The sequence below is a fragment of the Gallus gallus genome, chromosome 3 (genome assembly GCF_016699485.2).
Source record: "Gallus gallus isolate bGalGal1 chromosome 3, bGalGal1.mat.broiler.GRCg7b, whole genome shotgun sequence".
NCBI lineage: Eukaryota > Metazoa > Chordata > Aves > Galliformes > Phasianidae > Gallus > Gallus gallus.
In genome coordinates this window covers 13,553,037-13,580,414 of record NC_052534.1, presented here as the reverse complement: position 1 = coordinate 13,580,414, position 27,378 = coordinate 13,553,037, and the positions used below count along the sequence as shown (strand labels likewise).

At 45.9% G+C, this 27,378-nt stretch overlaps 1 protein-coding gene across 16 annotated transcripts in view; it reads right to left on the bottom strand.

The window, feature by feature from the left end:
• The window catches only part of PAK5 (p21 (RAC1) activated kinase 5), a 316,295-nt gene that overhangs the window by 58,501 nt on the left and 230,416 nt on the right, over positions 1-27,378 (bottom strand). For 15 of the 16 annotated variants that reach the window (XM_046938631.1, XM_046938634.1, XM_046938630.1 and 12 more), the window contains one exon: positions 2,078-2,217. In XM_046938631.1, the coding sequence (XP_046794587.1) occupies positions 2,078-2,107 (30 nt within the window). In that variant the 5' untranslated portion in view covers positions 2,108-2,217. Of the gene's footprint in view, positions 1-2,077; positions 2,218-3,821; positions 20,556-27,378 lie in introns of those variants that run through there. The other variant, XM_046938637.1, reaches the window with a different exon arrangement.

The following is a 27,378-nucleotide window of genomic DNA, read 5'->3' as shown; positions in this document are numbered from 1 at the left end:
GCTGGGTCTGCCCCGAATGCTTCTCCTAGCACTCTAAGCACTCAGAACTGAATTTATTCACAGAAAGTCTCAGCCATTCCTTTCCCCCAACAGTACGGTTTCATTTATTCATAAAGCCTCTACAGGCTCAGCTCTTTTTAGCTCTCTCCCTCATCCACTGAAGCAAGTCTTTCTGAGATAGTAAATGCCCCACCTCCATTCACAGACCTTAGAACAACACCCAACACACATGGGTGATGGGTGCCTTTATGCAAACATGAACCTGTGGTTGGTTTCCAGGAAATTCATCTAAATAGGAGCAGTCAAAGGGGGCTCACTTTCTGCCTGGGTTTGGTAAAGAACTTCTACACATTTGGAGTACACATTCTTTGTTCCATGCTTTTCCTTTCTTTAGAGGAAATATGTGCTTCCATAGCTGTCTCCATGGAAACAGCAAATTTGTGGAACACCACGTGCCCAATTTCAACATGGAAATCTGTATTTCTTAACACAGAGTGTTAAAAACTCTAGCTGAGATCAGAAAGCCTGGTCTAGTACTCTGCTGGTTCATTTGTCACCACCACAAAAGTTCCTGTGGGCCAACTTAGGCCACACATGGCAACATCTGTGCAAACCTACTGTTGATGAATGGCCAGTTCAGACTTCAGTTATGCTTGATATAGTGGAAGGATTAGACAAAACTTTTAATTTGCACCCTTCATTAAATCTGAGTAGCACCAACACAGCTCCCAGGCTACCAAAGCTGCTAATGGAGATGAAACTAAATATTCTACTTCCTTCCTGAAATGTTCTTCAAGACCAAACATTCAGCAAATTTAAAAGAAGTTACAGAAATTTTCACCAGTTTTTATTTTGAACAGAAAAAAACCCCATACGTTTGCCTATTACCCTGCTTTGGCTGCTTTGTGTGATTAAATCCATTATTTTTGCAGCTGAACTGCAGGTTCAAGCCTCCTTTTCCTCTATGGAACTTAGGTAACAAAAGACTCAAAGGTTCAGTTCTGAGTCGTATCTTAATTTTACGGCAGCTGTGCTAATTCACATTATGCCATGCTGAGCCCATTTATACAGATTTAAGAGAGGCAATTAAAAATGACTTTAAGCATAATGCTAGAGAACCATTCTGCTTCTGGACATCCTGGAATTCTCTAATGTGAAAACAGTAACTGAGCTTGTTTCTACATGCTCAGTTGGATTTGGTCCCCAACACAGCGCTGCATCCCTGAGCAAGGTCATATCCAGCAAGAAAATGCACCAACACCTACACCTCTGTTAAGCTCAACTCCCAGTGGAGAATAAGCCATTCTTCGGGCTCCTCGAAACATCCCATCACTTGCAGCTTTCAGACTACCAAGGAGAATGCACAACAGCTGCACAAACGGAGCACAGGTAGAGCAGAGAGGATTTGCCCTCTGGCTTGGGAAAGCTGGCCCAAGTGTAATGAAGTGTATAGCTTTTCTACAATCATTTGTTCAGCTCCATAAATCCCAGGGCATAAATCAGGCTGTTGGGGAGACCAGCTGTGCAGGAATCTCTGCAGAAGTGGAAAAAACGCTGCAACCACCTACAGCATCAGAGCAATCCGTCAGGAGCTGTGCTGGGTGCCAGACCGAACACTGTTCTTGTTTCACATCGTGTTACTGCTGCTGATCTAAAAGGAGTCGCTCAGTTGTTATACCATAAGTATCAGCAGAATGAGTTTCACTGGCAGCCTGAAGTGAATATTAGGCAAACATTCAAACATTAGGCAAAAATTCAACACTCTCTAACTGTCCTTCACTCAATAGTACCTGTTTTAAAGTAATATTATTACAGCAGAGATACTGAAATTGCTACCAGAAACCCAAGCAGAGACTGCAGATGCTAGAGCTTTCCACCAGTAAAAGTTTTCCTTGCCACTAAATACCTTCCCTTTCAAAACAGAAACACCACCTACAGGCAGGTAGACATCCAAAAACCCAGGGCTGATCTGGATCTGCTAGGAGGGTGCACTGTGAGCAAGGACAGATCTGGCAAACAAGGAGAAATGCACGACAAATACCCAGGGGAAATTATACGCAGCTGAGCAGGGACCCACCTTGGGGCTGAGCTGACCAGGAGGTCTCATCCCACGGCACTGAAAATCACAGGACCAGCGTGCGTCGGAGCTCACCGCTACTGCAGGCTGAAGAAATGTCTCCTGGGAGGGCAAGTGCTCAGCCCAGCCGGAAAGCACTCCTGTGGGTAACAATCAGAAAACAGTTATGGAAAAGAAGCCAAGGGAGACCAACAGGAATATCAGTCCCGTGTCTGATGAAAACAGAAATAGCGTTATTTGTCAAAAATACAGTTTTGGAGGATCTGAAGTTACTTATGGCCCTGGGTTGAATTCAGCTGCTCAGAAATGCAGGCTTGATTTATAAAACTACTGAGGAGGGAAAAGGGTGATGACACTGTTCCCGTGTCAAGAGGCTGCATGGTTATGCAGCTCAGCTAAGGTGGGAGAAGCAGGTCCAGATCTCTTCAAGGTATTATTCAAAGCAGAGATTCAAAAGAGGACCTTCAGAAGGAATTTGCTTAACACCACCACAGTACTGATGTCTATGTATCTCCTCTCAACACTGAAATATCTATAGAAACTGAGGCCAGGACTCAGGTTAGCCACCCTTTGGCAGCACAGTTCAAGCTTCTCCTTCCACCTCTGCCAAGAAAGATGGCCATCCCTTCCAGGCTTGCTGCTCAGGATCCCAGAAGAGGGAGCACAATTCATACCCACCGAAAGTTAACAGAGAGGACACATGTCTCTGTTTCTGGCAGTATCAAACCCAACATACCCTCCACCATTGGCCAATGAGAGATTCATGACTCTACCTCCATCATCAAACCAATACTGATTCCTGCACCCTGCAGGATGAGGCCCCACTGCTTATACCTCAGCCTCCCAGCAGCTGCCAGGAGCATTACACAGATGACTCAATCACTGAGCAACAACAATCAACTCAAAGAGCAATGGGATTTCTACAGACAGGGAAGAACTCAGAACATTTGGTAAAAAGACTGCCTGTGCAGACAGGGAAAAGATGTTGAGTTGACACATGGCTTTTGCACGTCACTGAAGCTCAAAAAACTGCAAAATTTGGCCCAGAATACCTTTTGCTTGGTTATTTGCTGGCATCGCATAGGATTTATTAAAAAAACATTTACAAACCAAACCTCTTAGCACCAACAACCTCAGCACCAAGGAATTATGCTGACTCAGCTTTTCTGAGGAGCTTAGTTTAGTTGATGCCAAAGAGCCAAATTCATCCCAGTCATTACAGAATTTACTTAGCTAATGCGACCAGCCAAGAGCTGCATCTGCTGCACATGCGGCGCAGTCCCTGCCCTGGGGGACTCACCTCCTACACAAACACACCAGAGCGGGGAAAAAAGAGCTGGACAAATGCCATTTGATTGCATGGTGATTTGTTTACATCTCCTTCAGAGTCTGGATTTCATTTCAGACCTCTGAATTCACCTCTTCTCATATCAGTATTGCACAGGAAGGTCACAAATTCAGAGATACAGCTCAGGTCTGAGGCTGAGGGGGTTTACACCCTGATCCTACCCATAAGACTAGCCCTGTGCTTAAAGCAAGGCAACTACCAAAGCTCACAGGACCAAGGTCTGACTGTTTTCTCCAAGGCAAGAAGTTGCTTAATTTGCCACTGGTTTACTCAAGAAGGTAACTGCCTTTTCTGGGGGGTAGCTCTTTGCCATAGGTTTTAACTATTTAACATATTTTCAGAAGGCCACAGCCACTTTTAAAAGCATCAGTAAAACTCATATTAAAAATGACTTACTGCATAATTCATGTCCTTTAGAAACCACTTCTTACTCAACTGGAGAATCAACCAGCCATGCATTTTACATCACTTTCTCATTTCCTTAGAAGCGATGTGCTACTTCAGGGAGGAACTCCACATATTTGTGCCTCACTTCTAACTTGGACAGTGCGAAGCTCTCTAGCACATCCCCACATGCTAATTAAGTTCAGTGTGATCACATGGGGTGGGAAGCAGCAGTTTGCCGGGTGTCATGGGAGGCAAACTCAAGAGTTAGACCAGATTAATTACCACGCTTAATCAGACCAAGGGAGGATCTCTATCATAGCTATAAAATGCTCTACTTAATTTTCGCGTTTGTTTCCTTTGGATGCTTTAGCATAAGAAAAGCAGTGAATGTTACAGAAGCATTGGAGAAAGCACTTGGGAAACATCTAGCACAATAACCACAGGAATTGGTACAAGAAATAAAATTGAGAAAGCTCGTGGCATGCACAGCCATGGATAAACCTGCTTCAGAGCATCCTAGAAATTCCCAGCCACAGAACTGCGGCAGGACGGCCCATCCCTGAGAGCCGTCAGCATGAGAGCCCCCACCACAGCCACCTCCAAAATCTCCCTTCTGCCCAACTACCTGAGCTGAGTACTCCAATCCCCCACTAAGCCCTGTAGTTTTATTCACTTGTTAACTTTTTCCTTTCATCGAGGCAAAGCAATTGTCACATGTTACACCTTGTAAAGATGGATCATTCACTTCAAGCAATTACGTTATATTAAGAAGAGTTGTGGTAGCTCATAAGAACTCATCTACGATGTGCCACATATGAAAGTATATAAACTAAATAAAAAACAGATGAAAATCTGCATATCCTAAGTGCCCAATCCTTTAAAAAGAAACCCATCACTGCACTATATATTATGCTTTAAATATATCTGAGTTGACGTTTATTAACAGTAAGCTTGGAAGCTCTTGGATAAAATAAGGTGGACTATAACTCTAAAATACTGGTTTAGAGAGCCCATACTACTTCATCTGAAACTTAAGCCACACTCAAGCAAAAGGTCTCTCCCACACACTTGGCGTGGGATTATTTGAATGAGATAGTAAGTAGACCCCAAAATCCAAACTGGGAAGGCTATTCTTCAAATAAGAAATCCTGTTTACTGGGCTGCCCATGAGCCCGAATGCTGGGTCACACAGCAGGCGTGTGGGGCAGATGATAGGTGCAGCACTCCTCCTTCCACGGGCAACACATCCACCTGCGACATCAGGCCGCAGTAACATGCACTTCAGGAAAGCAAGGAGCCATCCCTTTCTTTCTCAGCATTCAACCTGACACTCCTTCATGTAGGTTATACGGAAGGGAAATACTGTAATACTTTCTCAAGTAATTTTAGGAATGAAGACTCAGAGTGCCTTAATTAAGGTGAAATAATCAATTTCAACTTCTTATAATTAAATTTAACACCTATCAGGGTTAGTAGGCCAAAAATAATAAACCACGTGAGAAGAATGAGAAAGCCAGTCCAAAAAGTCCTAGAGTCAATAATTCAGCTATTCGAGTACCAAAATCTGGCACACGTGCCAGCAGAAAACTGGACTCTTGGAAGACTCGTGCCCATGAGCAAAGTCAACCAGGCAAACCGCAGGAAACTCAAGGCAGGGGAAATTCCAGCTTCAAAGATTTTCCAAGCAGAAAAACATCTACCTTTAGGATTTTTTTTTTTTCCCATTAAGTTTCATAAAGACTGCAGAGTAAAGGCTGAAAATACGACTGGCGCAGCAAGGATGAAAATATTCAGGAATGGAAGGGTAATCTTTTCAGTAGTCTTCATCCTCAGTGACATTTGGATGAGCCACACGCCCAGCCCTGCAGATCGCTGCAATGGCAGGTCACCGTGGTCAGGCTGGTCAGAGTACACTGCAGGTGTACACAGAAGCAACTGCCACTCTTACCTCAAAGATCCCAAAGGATTCAAGGCTTAAAAAAACCTAACCAAAAACCAACGCTAACCAAATATTAAGAAGAGTTGAGGCATCTGAGAGTTTGGCTCACTGCCTTTTCGCTGACATTATATGCTATTTTTTTTAGGATATTTTAGTTCTTCCTGAGAAAGCAGTGGTTTTAATTACCAGAAAATACGGTGTTTGCAGTGAGCTCAGAGCTGTGCCCTAGAAATTCGTAACAAAAATTTTCAGCTCTGCCTATATAAACACTAATTGGCATTCTTTTCTGCTCTATCTTGAAAATTATAATGACCGACAGATGACCCCTTCTCGTTACAAACCCACGCAGAGAAGCAGCTACACGCCTTGTACAAAGAGCAGTTCAAACACGCTGGTTTAGTACATCTATTTAGTACATCTCTGTGAGTAGATCTGTTTAACTACCAGCGGTAGACGTCTGCCTTCATGCAGCTGTAACAATTAGGCCAAGATGAACTATTTGTTCATCAAGGTATTTCAGTAGTTTGCATAAGCTATGCAGAAATGCAACTATTTGCGTTCAGGACTGAGAGCAGGAAAACTGTGCCAGAATCAGGCAAACCAGTGATGCTGTGGTTGCCCCGTCATCAGATCATGTAGAGCAGATCTCACTAGCAGTGCCCCTGCAGCACAGCAGGTGTGCCATCAGACATCCACATACATACTGACACCTCTGCACGTCACCCAAAAAAGTCTGTATCAGGAGGTGTACCTTCTGCTTGCCAGCTCCCCCACCCATGCACACTGGTCATGACAAACAGGCACGGAAGTGTCCGACATGCTCCTTACTGTAATTCACACATCTCAAAGAATAATCACAGCTAAGTGAAAAAGTTTGGAAATCTGTGTTCCCATCCATGCTGGCTAAGCCTGTGCATCTGTTTGGCAGGCAGGCAGTAACTGCTGGCCATCATCTGCCTGCACCCCAGATCCAAGTTGCAAAACTCAGCCGTGCACGCAGGAAGGCTCTGTGACGTCTGATGGCTCAACTCAGGAGTTGCTTTTTTCTTCCCCCTTAATGTGCTAAAAATCTCTCAGTGTCACCAGAAGAGTGCCTGAGTGCCTGATGCAGACACAACCACTGTTTAACTCTTTTTTCATTCCCATTTGTGTACACCTGGGACAACTGCTCACAACACCTGCCATGACACACAGACTGTACTCCTAAATTCTCCTACTTCTTCCTAATTCAGGTGGAACAGCAATATGAGAGCTGCTTCTTGTTGTGGCTACAATGAAGGAGGTGCACCATATCCTCTAAGTAAGAGGGAGAGCTTCTGAGGGCACAGATCTGTCTCCCCATCTCCTCAAGGAGCTGCTGACCCTCCAAGAGATGAGGTGCCAGGATGGGCAGGAAGGGGCTTGGTGGATCCGGGACTGGGGTTGCAAGGAAAAGCTGGAGGGGTGGGAAAGGCTGCTGGGGCATGGGATGTTGGGGCTGAGCACTGGTGGAGGTGCATGCCAGCTCCTGGAGCACGGATGCACGAGTGATGCCCATCCTGGTCGCAGGAGGAGCGGGAGCTCTTAAGTGAAGCACAGCAGATGTCTCTTTCCACTTTCCAGTCCCTAATGCACATCCCACCATAACCAAGCATGCAGGATAGGCAGCCTACAGTCGTGCTCCGTTCCCCATACCTCCCATAAACCAGCAGCGACCAGGGCTGCCAGCACTGCCGGTCCCAATTCCCCTCTTCCTGCTGCAGCTTTAATCCCCCGCCCATCTGCTCCCCTTCCCCCTGCGCAGGGTTATCATGGCATAGCCGCTTTTCCCTGCGGGCAGCTGACTGACAGATGCACAGCAGGGGGATATCGGGCCTCTTCATATGATTATCTTTTTCTCCCCGGGAGGGATTTAGTTTATTGAGGTTGTTGCTGAGAGACTTCAGTTTACACGAGTGTTTTACTCATGAGATATAACCCAGGGGGCGTGGTTTTGCTTTCCTCGGTCAGGCGAGATTGCGGGGATCACTTCTGCATCCCTAGAAAAAGGGCACAAGGCCTGAACAAGCTCTCGGGTTTAGAATCTCAGCCAGGCCTTGTTCAGCTGCCAGGTTACCCCATATGTACCTGTCTGCCCCCCAGGAAGAGGCTCCACATGAGATTTCTCCTCTCACTGTACTCTCAAGCTCAATAATGAAGACAGTGACTCTCCCTCTGCCACGAGCATGGCTTGAAATACAGCACATGCCTGTGTATACATACACACATAGGTACATATACAGATAAATGTGTGTGGAGATATATGTGCACACAGCTTTAATCAACTCCCCTGTGCCTTAACCTGCGAGTTCAGCTTCGTTCAGTGTTTCCTCTACTGTCAAATGTGCTGGAGAATTTTTGTAAACAACAGAAATTAGAGATTCTCCATCACATCTTTCCAAGATGAAGAGCTTTGAAAAACAACACTCCTTACTGAGATCCTTGTAATTTTTCTGTGTTCTCTGGACTTACGCCATGCAAAAATTTAGAACGCATCTTCCCCACTTCTTCCGAATGTTGCCCATTTTCACAGTGCTGTGGAAAGCCTTTCCATTTGCTGCTGTGATGTCCCGCCTGCTAGCCCCAGCTCTCTGTGTGCAGCCAAGCAGGCTCTGGCACGGCCAAGCTGCAGCCAGGCAGCGCTGTGGCTGTGCTCACGTGGCCCCTGCAGCACAGCCAGCACTATCATCAACACCTTCTGCTGATGCATTTGTCTGATCCTGGCCCATGGGTTCAAAAGGTCCCCAAGGGAGGGATGAAGATATAAACAGCACGATCACATAAGCCTCCTTAGGAAGTCAGGCTAAAACGAGATTTGACTTTCTACAGTGCCATGATACGGTACATTAAGACAGTTTCAGGACACGTGCAGGGCGGTAAAGGGATCACCACCTCTGTCTGGGCTGCAACAAATGAACTCACCGTTACGGGCCCTGCAGACAGCTTCCCAGGGAAGGTAAGCACTCTGCAGCGTGCCCAGTGGGAACAGGTGTCTGTCCGGGCAGCAGGACCTTCCTAGCCGAGCTGCCCAAAACAGAACTGGTCTGAAGCCGGCCAAAGGCAATAGCAGCTCGGCTCTGCAGCCAAAACTGTACTCAGTCTCAAAACCACTCAGCATGTTTGAGACATCTACTTTCTCCAGCAAAGTTGAAGGTGCTACATTACCCTGCTAGCACTGTGCATCCCTACAGCACCATACAGGTGTGGGTTTTGTAGCTCCTGCCGAGGGCTGAACCAGAGACTTCCCACAACCCTGGAACACAGCAGCACTGTCTGGGCAGGCAGCAAAGCTGCGGGAACTGAGCCGGAATGACTTTAGGTATTTAAAGCCCCAACTCTTACTGAAGTGATTAAGCGATTAGCTGTGTCACACTTCTAACAAACAGGAGGAGGGGACGGCCGCACTCCGCTCAGCCAGCCCCCGTCTGCACCCACCACCCCTGCCAGCCTGGGGCACAGCCACACTGGCACCTCATCTCCATGCATCAAACCAAGATTGTGCTCTCTGGTGCTAATTTTGCACCATCTCTTTTATGACTCCTTCCCACCCGGTAATACACATAATTACAGCCAACACAAGATTATGGTAATGCCTTAAGAACCATGTTTGAAGACGGAGATAACAAACTCTCACTGGAAGCCACGTGCCGAACGTTGACCATTTTCCTCAAATTACAGAACAATTCTCTACAATTAAAACACTGCTAACCCTTCTGTAATTAATGCAGTGCAGTCAAAACCAATTAATAGGACTGGTGTTAAAAAGGTCTAATTTGTCTAAGTAGCGTAGTCTATCAATGAACAAATTATACATTGCCCCTAGGAAACATACCAACACAACTCTGCACAACCAAGCTGGTGAAAACACATATATGGAATGAAGGCTTCAGTCTCCATTTGCTCCCAGACAGGTAACATCACACTCTGGTTCATTCCTAGAGCTTCACTTCCACCCATCTCCCTCAGCCCCACGGCTGTAGGACCCAGGGACGTGAAACCACTCACGCACAAAGATGCCACTCCACCAACGGGATGAGAATTTGCAATACTGCCCGGTGCAGTATTAAAACTGGAGAACTTACTGCACTGGAGAAGAATGTTCCCATGCATGTTATAGCTTCTCCTGTACTCCCTGGCACGGCATTAGCTACTTAACTCTCACAGTGACAACTGTAGGCATAGCGTAAGCAAATTTTCCTGTACAAGTGAGCCACACTTGGTCCAGAGCTGGCTTTTTCCACATAGGCAAACTTCTCTCAGAACACAGATATACTTCACAACCCATCCGTGCTCTGGTGCAAAACACTACACGAAATGCCAAGAAAGTGGCTGCTCCTCACGTGCAGCATTTCTGCAGGCTGTCAAGGAGCAGAAGGCTTCACAAAAACATCACTTTCAGCAGTTCCCACTTTTGGGGAAAGCTGGACTCAAAACCAACCCCTCCTCCTTGCAGACACATGCTAGAAACGGGGATAACACTTGCAACACTGCACATGAAGGGAAGCTCAAAACCATCTCATTGCAATTGATTTTTTATTAGCCAAGTCAGTAGAATGATAATTATGATAGCCCCCCCGGGCTTATTGCTACTCACCCTTTATAGGGCAGCAGGGAGATAAATGCAGCATTTACACGTGCATATAATTGTTTGATTTCTGCATTAAATATTCATTTCCAAAGGGTTCCCAGAACACACAGCACGTCCCGAAGCACCGTGCAGAAACCAGGTCTGCTGCAATTCCTGCACAACCAGCTGCTCACTAACATGCATTTGGCCTCATCCAGCCTTCATGTGGCTGAAGCCGTACTGAAGGCTGAAGCCTCACAAGTGGAGGAAGCTGGAGGCAGCACGTTGATGGGAAATCTCTAAGGCTGCCCCGTTACAACCAGAAAACAAGTCTCACCTCTTGCCATCTGCTACTGATGTTGGATTTCAGGCAGCAGGAGGGCAGCAACGTGTTACAGGGCTGTAAGTGCTGCTAGAGCTGCTATGGCAGCACGTGGAAGCACACAGGCTGCCTTCACCTGCTGATGTTTTGCCTAAGAAAAATTTCATCATCATCTTTTTCTTATGCTTTTATCTGCATTTTCCTTTTCCAGAGGAAAAAATATGATCTTGGAGCTGTACCTTCCGCAACGACCTTGGCCTGAATGAACCAGGTATGAATTACACGCAGCCTCAAAGGCAAACACCAATTTGGAGAACGCTGCTAACCCAATGAGAAAGGCACTGTTCTTATAATTACAAGCTCCAAAGCACAGGAATCCATGCAAACCCAACCCTAGCGGCAGCTGCTTTTGCAGGGATAAATAAGGTCCTGTGGGAAGTTCCATCTGTTGGCCCACCACAAATGGCAACAGTGGGAAAAAAAAACAAACTAAAAAACAAAACACCCCACAACCAATGCAAAAACTCCCCAGATATAAGGTTTACTCCAGTGATGACACATTCATCCCCCCAGCTGGCTTCTCAGTCACACAAAGCCTCAAAGATTTATGTGTAATGGTACTTGAAGTTGCTTTTTTATCATTAACCAGAGCAGGAAAAGGAGATAAGACGTCAAGTGAAGAGCAAACAGTTTGTAAATTGCAAAGTTTACTGCAAAGGAGCCGGGCACACAGTGAGCAGCAGGTCAGCGCCACTGCCCAAGTTCCCATATGCTTCCCTGCTTAGGAGGTGGCTTCAGATCAATTCATGGGACATTTGTTACTTGTTTTCTCACCCACGACAGACTAAGCCCATGACAGTGTCTGCCTGAAGAGCTTTTACAAGACCCAAGGGATTAAAACACCCCACAATTGCCATTACTGCCAAAACCACGGAAGATGACTGTGCTGAAAGCCTGAAAACACTCATCAGATCCCGGAACAGCTCACATTGTTAGGTTTTGTGCAGCCGCTGCCTTTTTCCAATGAAACTATAAACCCTCCCTTAATGGGATTTGACAACTGAAAAATAGCGAGATTTAAAATAACAAATGGTCCCTGCAGCATCCCCTGCAGCAAGGTTGGAGACACGGGAATGACCTTCAGCTTCCGCCACCAAACCAGAAAGCCTGCAAAGAGGGAGAAGTGGTGGGAATACCTGCATTAAGTCAGCAGCCCATCTTTCCCCAAGAACGGCTCCACGCTGTCAGACTTCTTCCTTCTTTTTAATCACTTAAGAAGAAACAAAAAGAGGAAACTGCGAAGGCTGAGAACCTGCTGCAGTAACAAACTGCCTCTGGAGAAAGACTGAGGAACCCGAAGCACATCCTTCCCATGTTACAGGGCACATTGTCCTTAAGTGCATCCATATCAAATGGAAATGCAACTCCCAAGCTGGGCAAGTGTCAGCCCCTTATGCTGCAGCTGATGAGGTGGAAGTTGGTGTATCACAGACACCTTCGGGGTCGGTCGGTCTTTGCAAAGGATGTTGATAAAATGGGAAGGATATGAGAGAAAGCCTTAAAAATTACTGGATGGGAGAAAAATGCCTCAGAATGAGAAATTTGGAGCTCAATCTGTTCAGCCTGTTTAAAGGAAGATTGGGAAGTAATGTGATTACAGCGTAAAACCCCCTTCACAAAGGAAAATACAGTGTAGAAAAGAGCCTTGTTATCTCTAATATGGAATGAAAGGAATCATGGCTGAAAGCTGAAGGTTAGGAAGAGCCGGTGAGGAAAGCCTTTTCACACCATGAATCATTAAACTCAAGAAGCTATCCAATAAAGCAGTGAAAGCTTCATTTCCTGGATGCCACACAACACCACACCTGCTCCTCATTGGCTCAAGGCAGCCAGCAGCACTCTCATACACAGCACAGCCAGGCAGTCCGTAGGGAACTCCATTTACTGCTGCTGGGAACCAACAATTTTTTTTGGCTTGGTTGGGATTTTGTTGAGGCAACATTAGGGGCATTTGACTTTTGTGATTTCCTTTCTTCGCTTTTCTGCCTGGGAAGTAACTAGTGAGGGATATTAAACACAAAGGAAAATGTTTGCTCCTACCTTCTTTTCTGCTCCAGAAATCATCCGATGTTTGTCCACACAGCATCAAAATGAGCATCTCTTATGCTACTTATTAATGTTTAAACATGTTTATTTCCAATGTTAGCAGTGTTCTTTGATAAGTAACGACCCAGGTAAAATAAAAATAGCTAACAAAGAAAAACAAGCCTGTCTGCTGCTCCTCCCTATCACAGTATTCTCAGACAATTACAGGGGGACAAAGATACAGAGCACTTTATGGAGGTGGCTCAAAGCTATGCATGTTTATAGTAAAGCCCTACAATGTTTGCAGTGACTCAGAATGATTATAACACATTTACTTGGGGGCCATATTCTTCAGGGCAGTATGATGTATTTCAGCTTCCTCTTGTCCTGAGGCCTACTTCCGAGTTCCTCCGTCTAAGGAACACTCAGCCATACAGAGGCAATGCAATACAAACAGCATGCACTGCTGATGACAACTAGTAAGGAGGCAAAAAGAACCAACTCCAGTAGTTAGGATGAGGATTTCCAGAACATTCTAAGGGAACCAGATCAATTGGAACCATATTTGAGGTCCCACACTACAGATCTCTGCATCACATCAGTTCCCTTAGAGCTGCAAAACAAGGACCTGATCCCCGTCTCAGCAGAGGCAGGATTTCAGCAGTGGTTCAGGAACAGAATTATACGAAGCTTCTATCTGCAACTGCTAACTCACTCCATTAGAGTGACCCAGAACGCTTTTGTGGAGTACCGTCGTCTTCTCTGCCTATGCAGGGAGCCCATGTCCCAACACAGACCCTCTGACACATTTACACCCAGTGCCCAAAGCAGGCAGCGTCAGTTCTACCTACTGCAGAAGCCTCTGCTTTCTGAAAGGTTCATTTAGACCCTATAGAAGTCCTCGAACAAGGTTTGAAATGCCACTGCTGTGGAGCATAGGATTAATGCTGGTCCTTCTGCAGAGGGGTGAACGTCATTTGCAGAACTGTGTTAATTCCTGATTTGAATTTAGATGATGTTTTTAAATAAAGAAGCAAGCTCAGAACATCCGCTGGGAATCCATGGCTTGGATAAACTTTAATAAGTCACTAAATACAAGTGAGAAGTGCATTCAGACTGCAATGCTGTATAAAGATAGGAAAAAAAGCAAGATCAATTCTAGAGAATAGTGAATAATGGCTTCAGATTGCATATTGTAGGCATGGCTGATGTGTTTTGAATGACAGGATACCATTAACGAGCTCAAAATTGGGAAGCTCCAACTATAAGATATGCTCTCACAAAGAAAGAGAAGAATAGGCCAAGTCAGAGGTTTATAACCTACGGCTGTCCTACAGAGGCACTTTTCTCAAAGGAAGGCAGTGAGAACTGGGTGGGAGAAGGCTCTGGAGCAGAATGGACCAAGATGGGGGGCTGAGGAGACAGCAAAGTCTCGTGTTCATTCCAGCCAAATTCTCCAAGCGCTGACAGTTGATATAACACGCCCTCACAGTAAACCCCCTGGTGGTGAATGAGTGGTAACAAAGCTCAGGCATCACTGGACTCAGAATTTCAGCATAACCAATTTACCAGCATCTTCACATTAGGTCATTCTGCAAGATGCTTTTCCAGCCCCAAGGAAGTGGATACCCATTGCTACTACTGTAGCTACCATCAGCAACGTGCAGATAACAGGAGCATTCTACTGCCGCTTCTGGCTGCCTCAGCAGCAGCATCAGTGCCACCATTCTCTTTTACATGTACCAGTTTGTTTTGGCTCCATTTTCAGTATTAGTCCTATACTATCCAACAGCACTCCCTGAACCTGCAGAGTGTTAAAATAAAAGACAGTCAAACACTTGTCTAGGAGGTGGCAATGGGGAAATCTCCCTTGGGTGGAAAGGAAGCTTGGCATTTTAAACGGTATTAGCATGCAGCCCACATCTTTACATCGCTCTTCAGCACAGGAAAGGACCTTCTAGAGAGAGATACAGAAGCAGCAGCTGCACTGAAGGATTACATTTGAAATACATTACTTTCAAAGTGGGTGAAAATTGTCTCTTAACTCCTAATCTTTCATACTGTAGACTCAAGTAAAATGGATATTCTTTTCTTTTTCTTTCTTTTTTTTTTTTTTTGAAGTCATGCAATTTAATGTGATGCTTCCCAGCAGGCTGCATTGGCTGTAAGTGTTTGCACTCAAAATGTGAAACCACTCCTTTCCCCTCCCTTAACTTTATCTAAAACTATGAATATTCTATTTGCTTAAATATATCCGGAACAGAGGAGCCTCAGAGAACCACAGCTTTTATCAGGGACAATCTTCTGCAGGGTACATTGTACTTGGGAACTGCTGCAGAGGACTCGGTAGCCTGCCACCCACCCAGCTATCAGCAGCACATGGAGGGAGAGCAGCCTGCAGGCAAAATTCATAGCTGATGCGTAACATCATCTAAGAAGCTCAGAACACCAATGAACAGCTACAGAAGAAGTCCAGAATGGCGTCACTCGAGCAGAGGCCAGGAGCAGGTCAAGCCTTGCCTAAGAAGGGCAGCGTTCCCTAAGCAAAGCAGGGCCATGGTTCTGGTTTGGGAAACTCAGCTCGTTACACTGAAATGTGAAGACCAGAAAGAAGAGAGAACTGGAAAGCACATCTCAGGGTGAAAAACCAAACGAGGAACAGGGACACTACAAAGATGCACGTTGCCACAACAGGCTACGTGTAAATGGATACTATGCAACTTTTTGAGGGAAAAAAAAATATACAATGCAAATTATACAGGAATGGCAGAGCAGGAACAGTGCCAGATGTCAAAGAAAGCTCAAAGCTCAACAGGTAAACATGTCAATCCCAGTGAACTTGCAACACCATGCTCAATTCCAGAAACCACAGCAGAGATGTGGCAGCACAGCCACCTGAGCAGAGATAGAGATCCCACCCTCTGACTCTTCTTTGTAACACAAAATCCCTGTTACTTTATGCTGACTGGGTCACCATCTCAATGGCCTGTGTCTGCAGAGCCTGACCTTGCTGACATCACAAGTGTCTGCTTCTCAGTCAAAAGAAATCTTTTCAAAACAGCAAAATTCAACACTGAGGAACACAAACCAGCTCACAGGGCAGAGACAGCAATCCCAGTGTTATACACACAGCAACTCTCTCTCCATTAACTTCACTGATCAGAAAAGAAATCCTGAAAGCACTATGAACAGTTCCCTGTAACCACCATCCTAATGTTCAGCAATAATTAAGCTGAAAATAGTCAAGAACTCTTAAGAGAAGGAGAGGGGAACCAAAACCAGCAGATATACTGACGACATGGCACACGTTGAGGCAGTGCTGAGGGCCAGGCGCCGGCTGCGTGTGCCCGGGGCTCTGCTGCAGCTTACTTAGCAGTACTGGCACTTTTTCTATTGACCAGGAGGCTTATTTTTGTACATAACCCATAATGCTTGTTCACAGAGAAGTAACAGGCTGATAGCCTGCAGGGGATGAAATATTGATGATCCTCCCAGTGAGACCAGACAGTGTAGAGAAATAGGACTGCAGCATGATGCTGCTGGGGACTCCCAAGCTGGGGCAGGGGATGCCTCGCAGAGGTGTAGGCACAGGAAGGTAAGAGTGGGCACAAGATGACAAGAGAAGCAACAGAGCAAAAGCCCCACACATCTTCTCACTAGCAAAGGAACGCAGGCCCCCAGCAAAATCAGTTTAACAATCAGTAGAGAGAATAAGGAACGAGTAGCCATTGTGTTCAAGGTGCTCTGTGGACAACAAACACAGACATAACAGACATACAGACTGAGGAAAGAGGACGGTGAAAAAGCATGCTGGAAAACAGCTATGGTTCCAAGCAGACCTCAGAGCCAAGAGGAAGGAACCATCAACCTCAACCTCCTGCTTCTCCCAGCAAGGAAGAATAAATGCCAGTGTCAGCAGTCTGTTCCTCCTGGAGGCAGCATGGACACCGATGACTCACTGCCTTTTTTTGTTTTTTAATATGGAGCGCAGTCAGGACAAAGAGCAGAAGTGCCCGACTGCAGGAGAGGCATTAGGAATTTACAAAAGGGTTGGTAAGACTGAGTGGGCTCACAGACCCTAGCAAGAGCTAGAAGAGAGTCAATTCCACCAGGCAAAATCAGTCTTTTTGCCTAAATTTCAACTTAACCTCTGGGAAATCCTGCTTCTGCTCATTGCACCCCAATTTTGGGGCAGGCTGCAACGTCCAGTATAAAAAGGGAGGGAAAGGGAACCAAAAGGGCAGGGAAAGAAGAGCCCTCACCCTCACTCCAGTCTCTTTTTTCCAAGGAGGATATTGGAAAGGTGAGCAGAGAAAGGCATGGGTATCACTGAGCACCGTACTGCAACTTCCAACTTTTTTTCCATAGCTTTATTTTTTATTTCCTTTTGTTTTTCTGCAGCAACTTGATCTGAACAAGTCACAGCCATTTCATTAGAGAGTTACAGTGTTGACCATGAACTCTTGGCTTTGCAAATAAGATGTGTTTTCTTTTGTTCATAGCAAGACTTGAAGTGCATCACCGCACAAGTTAAAAACACCGCAACTAGTTAAACACACTGCAACTTAAAACCTTACAATGAAAATTTAACAGCTGAGAGTTTTTCTTTCTTTAATTTCAGAAAGGGCTTCTATCTTGGTAGATTCTGTACCCCCCCTTTTTCTGAGCATTTGAATGCTGCCAGGAAAATAAGATACCTGCAAATGGGGCTCTCTCTGGCAACTGCACCCATCAGTAGTCGTACTCCTGCAGAATCTCAAACTTGAACTGCCTCAAGGGCAACAGTCACGGCAGCAGAAGAGCTTGGAGATTTCCCTGTTTTCCTAAGCAGGACACAAACTCTCTTCTCTGCACATCACTTTCATCAGGCAGAGAAAAAGGATGAAAAGAGCAGTGGAAGCAAGAACAACCACAGAGACAAAAAAAGAAAATCTCTGAGCCCCCAAACCATCACTGTGACAACACAGAGAATAATCGAGGATGAGAAGCAGACTGCCACGACTGAGAATGAAGTTCACTTCCAGGAAGACATTTGCAATAGTACGCAGTGACTGGAGCTGGGAGATTAGTTAGCTATTTTATGTAAGAAAGACTGCTGGAGTAATCAGCTTTTCTGATGTTGTCATGTCCTTTCAGTAGTTAGTGAGGAGCATAATTGCTCCTTGAGAAGCTGAATGATTTTAAATTAGATGGAAAGATGGTCACTGCAAGCAAAGATCATTTTGAACGTTCCCATCCAAAGTCATAGGTTTATAAATATGAGTTGAAATGAGATGGAATAATTAATCTGGCAGCATTCACTTAATTTGCCCTCTTTCTTTCGTTTCTTCCTTGCTATGCACAAACACGAGAAATAAAAAGCAGGAAAATAAATGAATTTATCTAGATCAGCCCCCTTGCCAGACATGGAAGCCAGTACAGCCAGCACCAACGATTAAGCCCAGCTTACATGAAAATGAATTTGCCAAGTCTCTCATAATACCTCTACTTGGCATTGGTCGAAGGGTTTTTCTTCATTGCTACCCTCTCTCCAGGCACTGACCAGTGCCACCTGACTCACTCTGGCTGAGGGACCCCTACGGGCAGCAGGAGCAGGGAGCCCACCTGGGACTTGGGCTGGCTGTGTCCTTAAATCCCCCAAGGATGGGGTTAGTTGAGCCCATCTGTAAACTTTCGACGAGGAAGAGATGTTCACCTTACTCCAGGCACTGAGTACTCTGAAAATCATGACATGATGGCTACAGCAACCGCAAGGCCTATTTCTCACCCGCTGATTCAGATGAGCCACTTGTCTCAGTGTGGGTAAGCCCTGCCAGAGATGAGCAGGGAAGACGCTGTCAGAAAAAGATGCCTGTTTGACCAGTGAACAACTTCCAGTCACCTGAAATCTTAAGGGAGGTGTGCAGGTCGTTTCTCCGTCCTCAAGCAGGCTCTGCTCTCAGCCTACGGACGACAAGAGCTCTGCTGATGAAGATGATGACGCATCTGCGAGAGGAGCTTTTAGTAACTGGGGCAGAGGAGAAGAAGCAGTGAGAGGAGGAAAAGGAGCCTATATAAAGCAGCCGAGGCAGAGAGTAAAGGATGGGGAATTTTGGAACCAGAGATACGTCTCAGAAGTGAGGCAAGACCCAGCCAGGTCTTGTGATACCGCTCATGCAACCCTCACCCTGCAGCTCCAAGTCATGTTACATACACACATCCCACCACCTAGTGAAAATACGAGGAGACTTTCAGGCCCTGACCTCACAGCACCAGCAGAGGCAGGGGGATCAGCAGTCTCCTGAGGCCTGACATTAAAGACAAGTGTTTACAGAATTCCTCCACTGAAACTGAAGCTTGTTGAGGTGCCAGAGTCATAAAGCCAGGCAATACACCAGCATCCTGGCACACCCATCCATCACGGTAACAAGCCCCACTGCAGCTTCTGCTTTCCAAACTCTATCAAATGACTTAAAGCATCACCGGACCTTCCAGCAGAGCCTCCTGAAACCTGCAACAGAGGAAAGCCTACAGTGTGGGAGCTGAAGGACCACAGAGCCCACCTGGCTGTGCACCTCATCCCAAGAGACCTGTGTGTGGGAAGGGATGCTGCCTCATGGGTCGCAGCCTCGCTCTGCCATGGCACTGGAAGAGCATCCACCAGCGGTACTGAAATACAGTAAGTGAAGAAGCAACTGCTGTGCCATCCTCAGTCTTGTGTAAAAATAGCACACAGCTGCCTGAACATGCAACAGTTTAAAATTAAGAGTCATCAACTCTTACTGTTAATTGCTGATTTTGGCATGTCTCACTTCTCCATGCAACATCCTTGGGATATCTTCGGTAAAGACTAAGACAACTGTCTTGACCATTACTCAAGGTTTTTTTGTAAGCATATATGCGTGCACATCAAATAAATCAGCTGGTACCCGTGGCATGTTTCATTCCTCCATGGCTATGCAAAGAGCTCGCTCTAGTCCTGCAGAGCACCTGCAGTGCCACCAGCATCACACACACCCCCAGAAGCTGCTCCACGCTGCTGTGCTGTTAGCGCTAGCGGCTTCTTCCCTCATTCATTCATACCACGTGCTTCCAAGGCCAGGTTTTATTGGCACGCATCTCCATCAAAGCATCTTCCCAAGCACATACTGTACTGCTAGGAAAGCCACAATGGATGATGATAGCACTTTCATTCCAAGTACAAATCATCTTAGCTTTAACTTTCTTCTGCAGTTTTTAAATGTAATTAACCACAGGTTTGCAATGCCCATTTTTAAGGAGGTGAACAAAATCTCTCATTGACTCCTTGAGGCACTATTGTATACATCTCAGTTTAAGTATGTAAGTCCAATTTAATTCAATTTGACTCTTCATGCTAAAATAGCTCAAAGAATCAATGACCCAACTAGTTCTTGGACTCAGATCTGAGACCATACAGATACTATTGACAATTTCAATTTACACACTGCTCTTCCTGCTTTCACGTAGAGGCATTACCGTTTCTTTTCAAAATCATTACAGTTTACAAAGGGTGAACACCCCCTCTTCCCTGCTAATTCTTCTAGGAAAGGAGAGAATCTTTTTGTGGAAACTTCAATCCAACACAGCCAGTGTAATGCAGGAGATGGCAAATTTCCCCACCAAGTAATTCAAATGTTCAAATGAGCTGGCAGTGGGGCTGCAAAGCATAAGGTGCCCAGTACACCGAGCATCCTCAGCTACCCACGGTCTTCATATAACAACACACAAAAGCCCCAAGAGTTAGTTTGAGTTGTTAGCTAACTCAAAAGACTCACGGTTGAAATGCTCCCCGGCAAGCTGCCCTCCCACCCCGCAGACCCGCTGTTGACCTGCAGCCAGCCTGCCATCCTACAGCGCAGCCGCCTGCTGCCCGCAAGGGTCAGACCCTGAGGACTTCCTTCAGCCCAACCTCCTATCCGTTTCTACAGGAACCTGACCTGAACCAAACTCCTGTCTGAGTAAATGATGGAGAGCAACTGTAAAGAACACATGATTACGAGCGCCAGTAACCACAGCTAATTCACATTTTGCATAGAAGAACGGGGGAAAAAAAGGCACGGCCTTCGCACAGCCTCCCTAAGGATGGAGGTACAGATTTACTGGCAAAGGGCGGTAGTGAAGTCTCCTGCTTCTACAATTTTATTACTTTTACATAATAGGCTATCACGCATTTACTAGCACGCTGCGAAGCACTGCCATAAATATTTAAACTGCAATGACAAACTAACCGAGTCGCAGCCCGTTTCTGGCTTTTTGCTGCTTGCTCTCTCGGGCCCATGATGAAGAAAGCCTTGTTGTGTCCAAGAATAAAAGCGTTATGCATGAACCAAATCATCTGCACATACCTGACCTCAAGTAAAGCGTAAGGAACCCATACTTGTTATTAAAAGGTCTTTCTGAACCAGAGTCCCTCGCAGCTGTTACAGGCAAGTTTGTCATCAGCAAGGCTGCATTCCCTGAACATTTGCCTGATGGCATTAGTTATTACATTTGATAGCTTTATAGCATTATTTGAAGCTTGCTATTTACCTAGTTACACAAGACCCAGCAGCTTAGAGCCTGCTCTCTGCTTGGGCTGCAAATCTCTGCAACTACCTCCAAAATAGCCCAGATTTTATGACCCGTTAAGCTTAATGATAAACCCTTGGATTTATGTTCCGGGCTAGTGAGCAATGGGAGATCAAGGGCTAAGCTTTGATTTATCTGCAGGACATGGGAGCACGTTATTTCTATATTCTTACTTTTCTCACCATTTGCCATGATGACTGTAACACTCTGCTATGACATCACAGCACTTCAGAGTGTTATTTATGCCAATATACCTTTCGCAGTGCTGGTATTTCCTCTCCCAACAGGATAGGCACACTGCTGGGGCAGCTTTCCATCCTCTGCCTCCCCTCAGCAAAGGATCCTGCTGCAGAGATGTTAGCACCAGACCTCTTCGGTGATGGGTAACACAATGCCTTTCAGTCTACACAAGCTGCCGGAGGTGGGGGAATGGTCTAGGAAAAGAACGCCCTATGTTATAGGCAAAAAGCTTCAGAAACTGTTTGTAAGGACCTACAAATGTTCACACAACTCAGAGCTTCACATGTGTCTAGCTTTACAATGCTCAAAGCCAGCTCCTTGGGCCCCAGGTGCTCCTGTAGCTCTGTTGCCAATACCACTGCTCATCAGCTTTAACAAGGGCAGGTGGGTGCATCACCAAGGGACACGGTGAACCACTTGAGAAGTGCTAACCAACACCATGATGTTACAAGGCTGACCTCACTAGGGATTTTTTTTCCAATGATTGTTACATCCATTGTACTGTGCTGCACACGTAGATTCATACCGACAAAGTAATTCCGAGAGAGGATGGAAAAAGTAAACATTACAGGGCAAATTGTGAGTAGCTGAAGTTTGCAGAGCTAAGAGGGTGTTTAATATAAAAGGGGAACCTGTCAGAGGAGAGGTATGTTATCCAGCCCTCACCTTGACTGACAACTTGACAGCCTTTCACACATGTAAAAAAATCTTCAGAAAGCTTTAGTTAGCAATTATCACCAATTTTCACAGTCAGTCCATGGAACAGTAGATGCAGTTTAACATCTTGCTACATCAGGATGGCTGACTATTACTCTTTTAAACAGAATTGGAAATTGATGTAAAATTTCAAGTTGCTGTTACATCAGTACGATGCCAAAAGGGAAAGTACACAGGAAGAGAAACGTGTGTTAGAAAACGAAACGCAGGGCTGTAGCCCTTTATGTTGATGGGTAGCAGCATCAAGTCCTACCAGATGCTGAGGAAAAGACAGAACACTGCTTCTTCAAGCACTAACAGGTAATAAACCTCAGCTGTGAAGCAGCTATGCAGGGTAGCAGGTTTCTCATCTTACAGCAACCACAGGGGCCTGCTGCATGGAGTGGTATGTAAAGTCAGAGCAGATTGCCCACAGAGAAAGAATACCTGGCCCTGACTTCACCGTAGCAAACCCTGCTCTTGAAGGAAGCCACCCTGCTGACTGGTGGTGTGCTCCATATTCCCTTCCCCAGAATGAGGAAAGGACTCAGAACAGTTATTATTACTCCTTCAGGAGACTGTAAGCCAGTTTTCAGCTAGCAACCCTCTGCATCAACTGATGAATTCTTTGTCTCATCCCTTGCAATATCATTCTCCCTGTGAATCCTGATAGTGCCAAGAGCTGCTCCGCAGTGAGATCGGGCAGGAAAAGCAGAGACCCAGGACAGAGCTGACATGGCCTACAGACCAGAAGAGGCAATTATGTTATGCCAGAGATACGACAACAAAAGGGACACACTCATGTCCCTGATAAAAGCCTCAACCCAGCCGAGCAGTTCTCTTGCTTCCCAAGCCCAGGGTTCTACTGCCTTAATCGTACCTATTAGAGTGAAGGCCTCTCACCTTCCAACTTGCTCCTAGGAATAAACCCTCTGTGGCACACATGGCACACAGTTGTGCATGTGCTGTCCCAGAACGGTCTGTAGGGTATGTATTACCTGCCTTAAGCACAGCCATATCACCAATACTCAGTTTTGCAATGGGAGCTACTGGCACCAACTTTAATGCATTGCCAAATCCTCCCCGACTTCCAGTAGGACAAGGCTTTTTCCATTGAGCCAAACGAGTGCAATTATAAACACCCATACGTGAGAGCTTTCTAATTTGTTTTCTTTTCCACTTCTCATCCTTCATTACTGCCCTCAAAATGTCAGAACAGAAAGTAAGAACTTAAAAGAAATCACCACCTGCAACCACCACAGCAACACTGAACTATTTTGGGAGCCAGGCTTCTCCCAAAATATGTTTATGAGGAGCATGCTCCACATGCTGGGAAGATGCAAATATTCCCAGGCTTTGGGCTGCATCATTTCAAGCTCTTACATAAAACTGGGCAGTACTCTGAGATTTCCTAGAGATTACAGCCATCACCCTGGCATTGGAACACTACCCAGTAGCACACCGACCTTTATGTTTCCAACACAAAATTCCAGGTTACATTCCTTCCCCAAGCCCTGCTGGCACACTCTGCAGCACACACCGTACCTCCCAAACAGCACTGAGCTCCACAAACAGCTTTTTCACCGGCGCTATGGCCTCCGCTCCAGTTTGGTCACAACTTTTCCCACCTCTTGATTTGATTGATTGATGATACAAAGCATGAATAGGACGACTATTTGTTATTTGGAAAAGAGGTGTTCAGTATGCAACAGAGTGAAAAACTCATGTACTGATATCCTTCTGTGAGTGTTCTGAAACCTGGTACAGAGGCATGCTTACTTTGCACTCACCTTGCTCTGATGAACCTTCCTACTTCCTCAGCATACAATATTACCTCTTTCTATTATGCATATAAACCAAATACTCTCCAAAGCCTAAGCAGAAACATAGCAAATTTGTTGTCTTTGGGGGCTTTACATTCAAGGTAGAGTCAAATTCAATAGATGTAAAACTAGTCTTCCGCGGTGAAGGCAGGATTTGGTTCAAAGGACAACCTGATTTAAGTATTCTGACGTTTATATTTCATAAAGAGTTCAGTAACAACTCATTAGCACAGCATCTCCTTTCTGCATCCTTCAGTTGTATCTAAGTACCCTTCCATAGGTGCCCAGGTAGACAATTCATGAAAACTCTTTAAAATGTATGCCTTTCTGTGGCCCAAGCAGGCCAACGAGGCATTGAGCGCTGTTTCCATTAGCTTGCAAAGTGGCAAAAGCCTCCTGGGATGGACTGAGTCTCTTCAGCTTAAGAACAGACAATTCTGTACCTTCTTAAAAAAAGAAAACTCAACACCTGAGAGCACCAGAAAGCTTTCCAAAGCAATTATCATAATCCCTCCCATTACCCACAGGGAAGCAGTGGCTCAGAGGTTAAATAACTTCTCTGAGGTGGCTCAGCAAGCAGCACAGCCTGGATTAGAGCCATGCTGCCTCCTGACTTCCAGCTCCACGCTCAGCTCAGTGCCTTAAATAGCTCGAGTGCAAGTAATTAGCTCTGTGCATAAACCCAACTCATAGAATGGGAGAGCTGCAGTTTCACTTAATGATAAAAAAAGACTATGGAGAATCCCAGCAGAGAAACATTAAGTTTTAACTTGGTACCACCACCTGAACAACCTGCAAGAACGCGTAGAGGAAAGCTGGTGCACCACTTATTACCACCAGTTTGGGAGGAGTGGATTATTCACACACAGCAGAGTCTGCTGCAATAAAACGTTTATAGCAGCTATCAGTAGGATAACTCTTACGGTATTTATTCGTTCCTGTTTTTATTGGCATTTAGTTTGTCCGCCTTTTTATCAACACAGATTTCACCACGCTTCACTTCGTGGGGTTCCTCAATTGCTATGAAAACAATGAAAGTTGGAGGGCAGGATATTGGCGATATTGCACATTTCTGTTTCAGTTGTCACGTTGCATTACTGTGCGTTTCCACCGTCATCTCTGGCACATGTGGCTTTCCCCTGTCAGGGGTGACTGTGTGTATGCTCTTCTACTATTCCACTGCCTACAGCTGCATCACGCTCCTTCACTTTTCAGCTGCCTCCAGCAGAGAACAATCCCTCTAAAATAGTCAGAAAAAGGAGAATCTCTACTGCTATTTTTGGTATCCAAGATCTTTGGCTTCACCTATCTTTGGAAGAATGTCTTTGTTCAGCATGATCAAAACTCCCACCCCGTGACACTGGAGCTGCACATCCCGCTGCAGCCAGAGCTGTTCACTAGCAGCCAACTCTGAACAGCAGAACCGATGAACAAATCCAGGAGAGCCCAGAAAGAGAAGTACAAGAGCCAAGATTCCGCTCTGTCTGTGAGACCCGAGCAAGGCTGGTGCTGCTCTCCCACACACTTGGGCTATCTTCACCCCAGCACGCTGTGTAGGCAAAAAAGACTGGTGCACCTTGCACAGTGAGCTCCCCAGGCTAAGTACACATCTTGCTCTACACCCTTACAGCTCAGCAGAACCCTGGCCTGGGTGGCTCACGGTACATAGACAGAAATCAGTGTGCATCTCTTGTGCTCTAATAAGAGCTTTGCTTAGGGGATAAGAACGGTCAGAAATAGGAAATGGCAGTCTTACCTGTGAAAGAAGAACTAAATTTGTACACTTTTGCTTTCTTAGTCGATTTAGCAAAACATTCAAGCACTGTGTGCTCTGAAACTTAGTTACCTTTGTACTTGCACCAGATGCATCTTCCAAAAGCAGCAGCACTCTTACTCACCCCAGGCAAAGAAATAGTAGGAAATGATACAAAATAGGTGACATTGCACATCACGGCTCACTCTGTGTGATGAGATGGGAGCACGGCACTTCCCACGTCACCACAGTCACTGCTCAGAAAGGGACAATCCTTAAACCTTCAGGGACAAAGCTTGGCTCACCTCCTACAGTTTGTGCTGGGGCTGCAAGGCAGCAGCTCTCAGCAATAGAGCTGAGCCACATGACAACCAGATACCATGGCAGCTCTTAGTCCCGAAACACCTATGGCAGCCCCGTCCCCCTGCCCCAAGGAGAACTGTTAGCACACGACCTCCAGGTGAGAGAGCTGTCGGCTTCATGAAACTTCCACCACGGTGTTCCTGGTTTTGTCTGGGTGGAACTGCTGACTGTTCCTCAGTGATGCCCAGACACGGCTTCCAAAAAAACCAATGGAAAAGCAGCCAAATCCTGTGGCAGAACAAGCAGCCTGGCTGCCCTCCACTCAGCAGGAAGCAAAGCACAGGTGGCCCAAGAAATCCTGCCTAGATGGACAAACAGCACCACAAGTCCAAGGGAACACCAGCTGTGGGATGTCCTGAGGTATTTAAGCAGGAGGGTTTCTGTTTGCTGTTTATGCATGCTTGCACGCTCCAGAAACCACTCACACGTTGGTACCCAGCCACACCTATCAACAGTTTCAGTGGTTGTCACGCAGCAGAGTTCTAGTTTTAGTTTTCACAACGTAAAACAGTGAAAGAGAATTTATGAATTTGAACAGCTACATCTCAGACACCTGATGTTCTTAATTGCAGCAACTTCAAGCAGTAATTGGATACAAGCACCAACCTGAGGGTGATCAGTGGAGAAACAGGAATGCAGGTGCTCTCCCCTCTGCTCCTCCTGCCTTTTCTCTCCCTCCCCAAAACCGGTGCCACCCCATGCCCAGCACCCCAGGAGCTGGAGCCCTCCTTGCCCTCGGCTGTAAACCTAAAGAACATCCCCAGCTCATATCAAACAGCGTAACGACCCCGGCTTTGGTACCGAACATAGGGTCAGAGGCAAGACTGATGAGTTAATGCAGAACTCGTGTTTTGCTAACGAGTGCCAGGAGAAGTTGGCTCTTGGCTGACTGACAGCAGGAGTCCATGCTGGTGAGCAAGTTCCTTGCAAAATGTTTTGTTTCCCCAGCTAATAGCACGCTCGCTCCGTATCTTCATTTTACAATTAGCCACCAGGATACAGAGATTTCCCTGAAAGCGGAACATTCCATTTGTGAATATTTGTGATTTGCTGGGAAGTGAACCGGTGCCGAAGAATCCAAGCAATGCACGCTGACCGGCTAACTCTCACTTCCCTAAGGTAAGGTTAAAGAACACCACAACGAGCAATGCCACTCTGAGCTCCTGCGCAGAGGTGAGGCAGTACCACACAC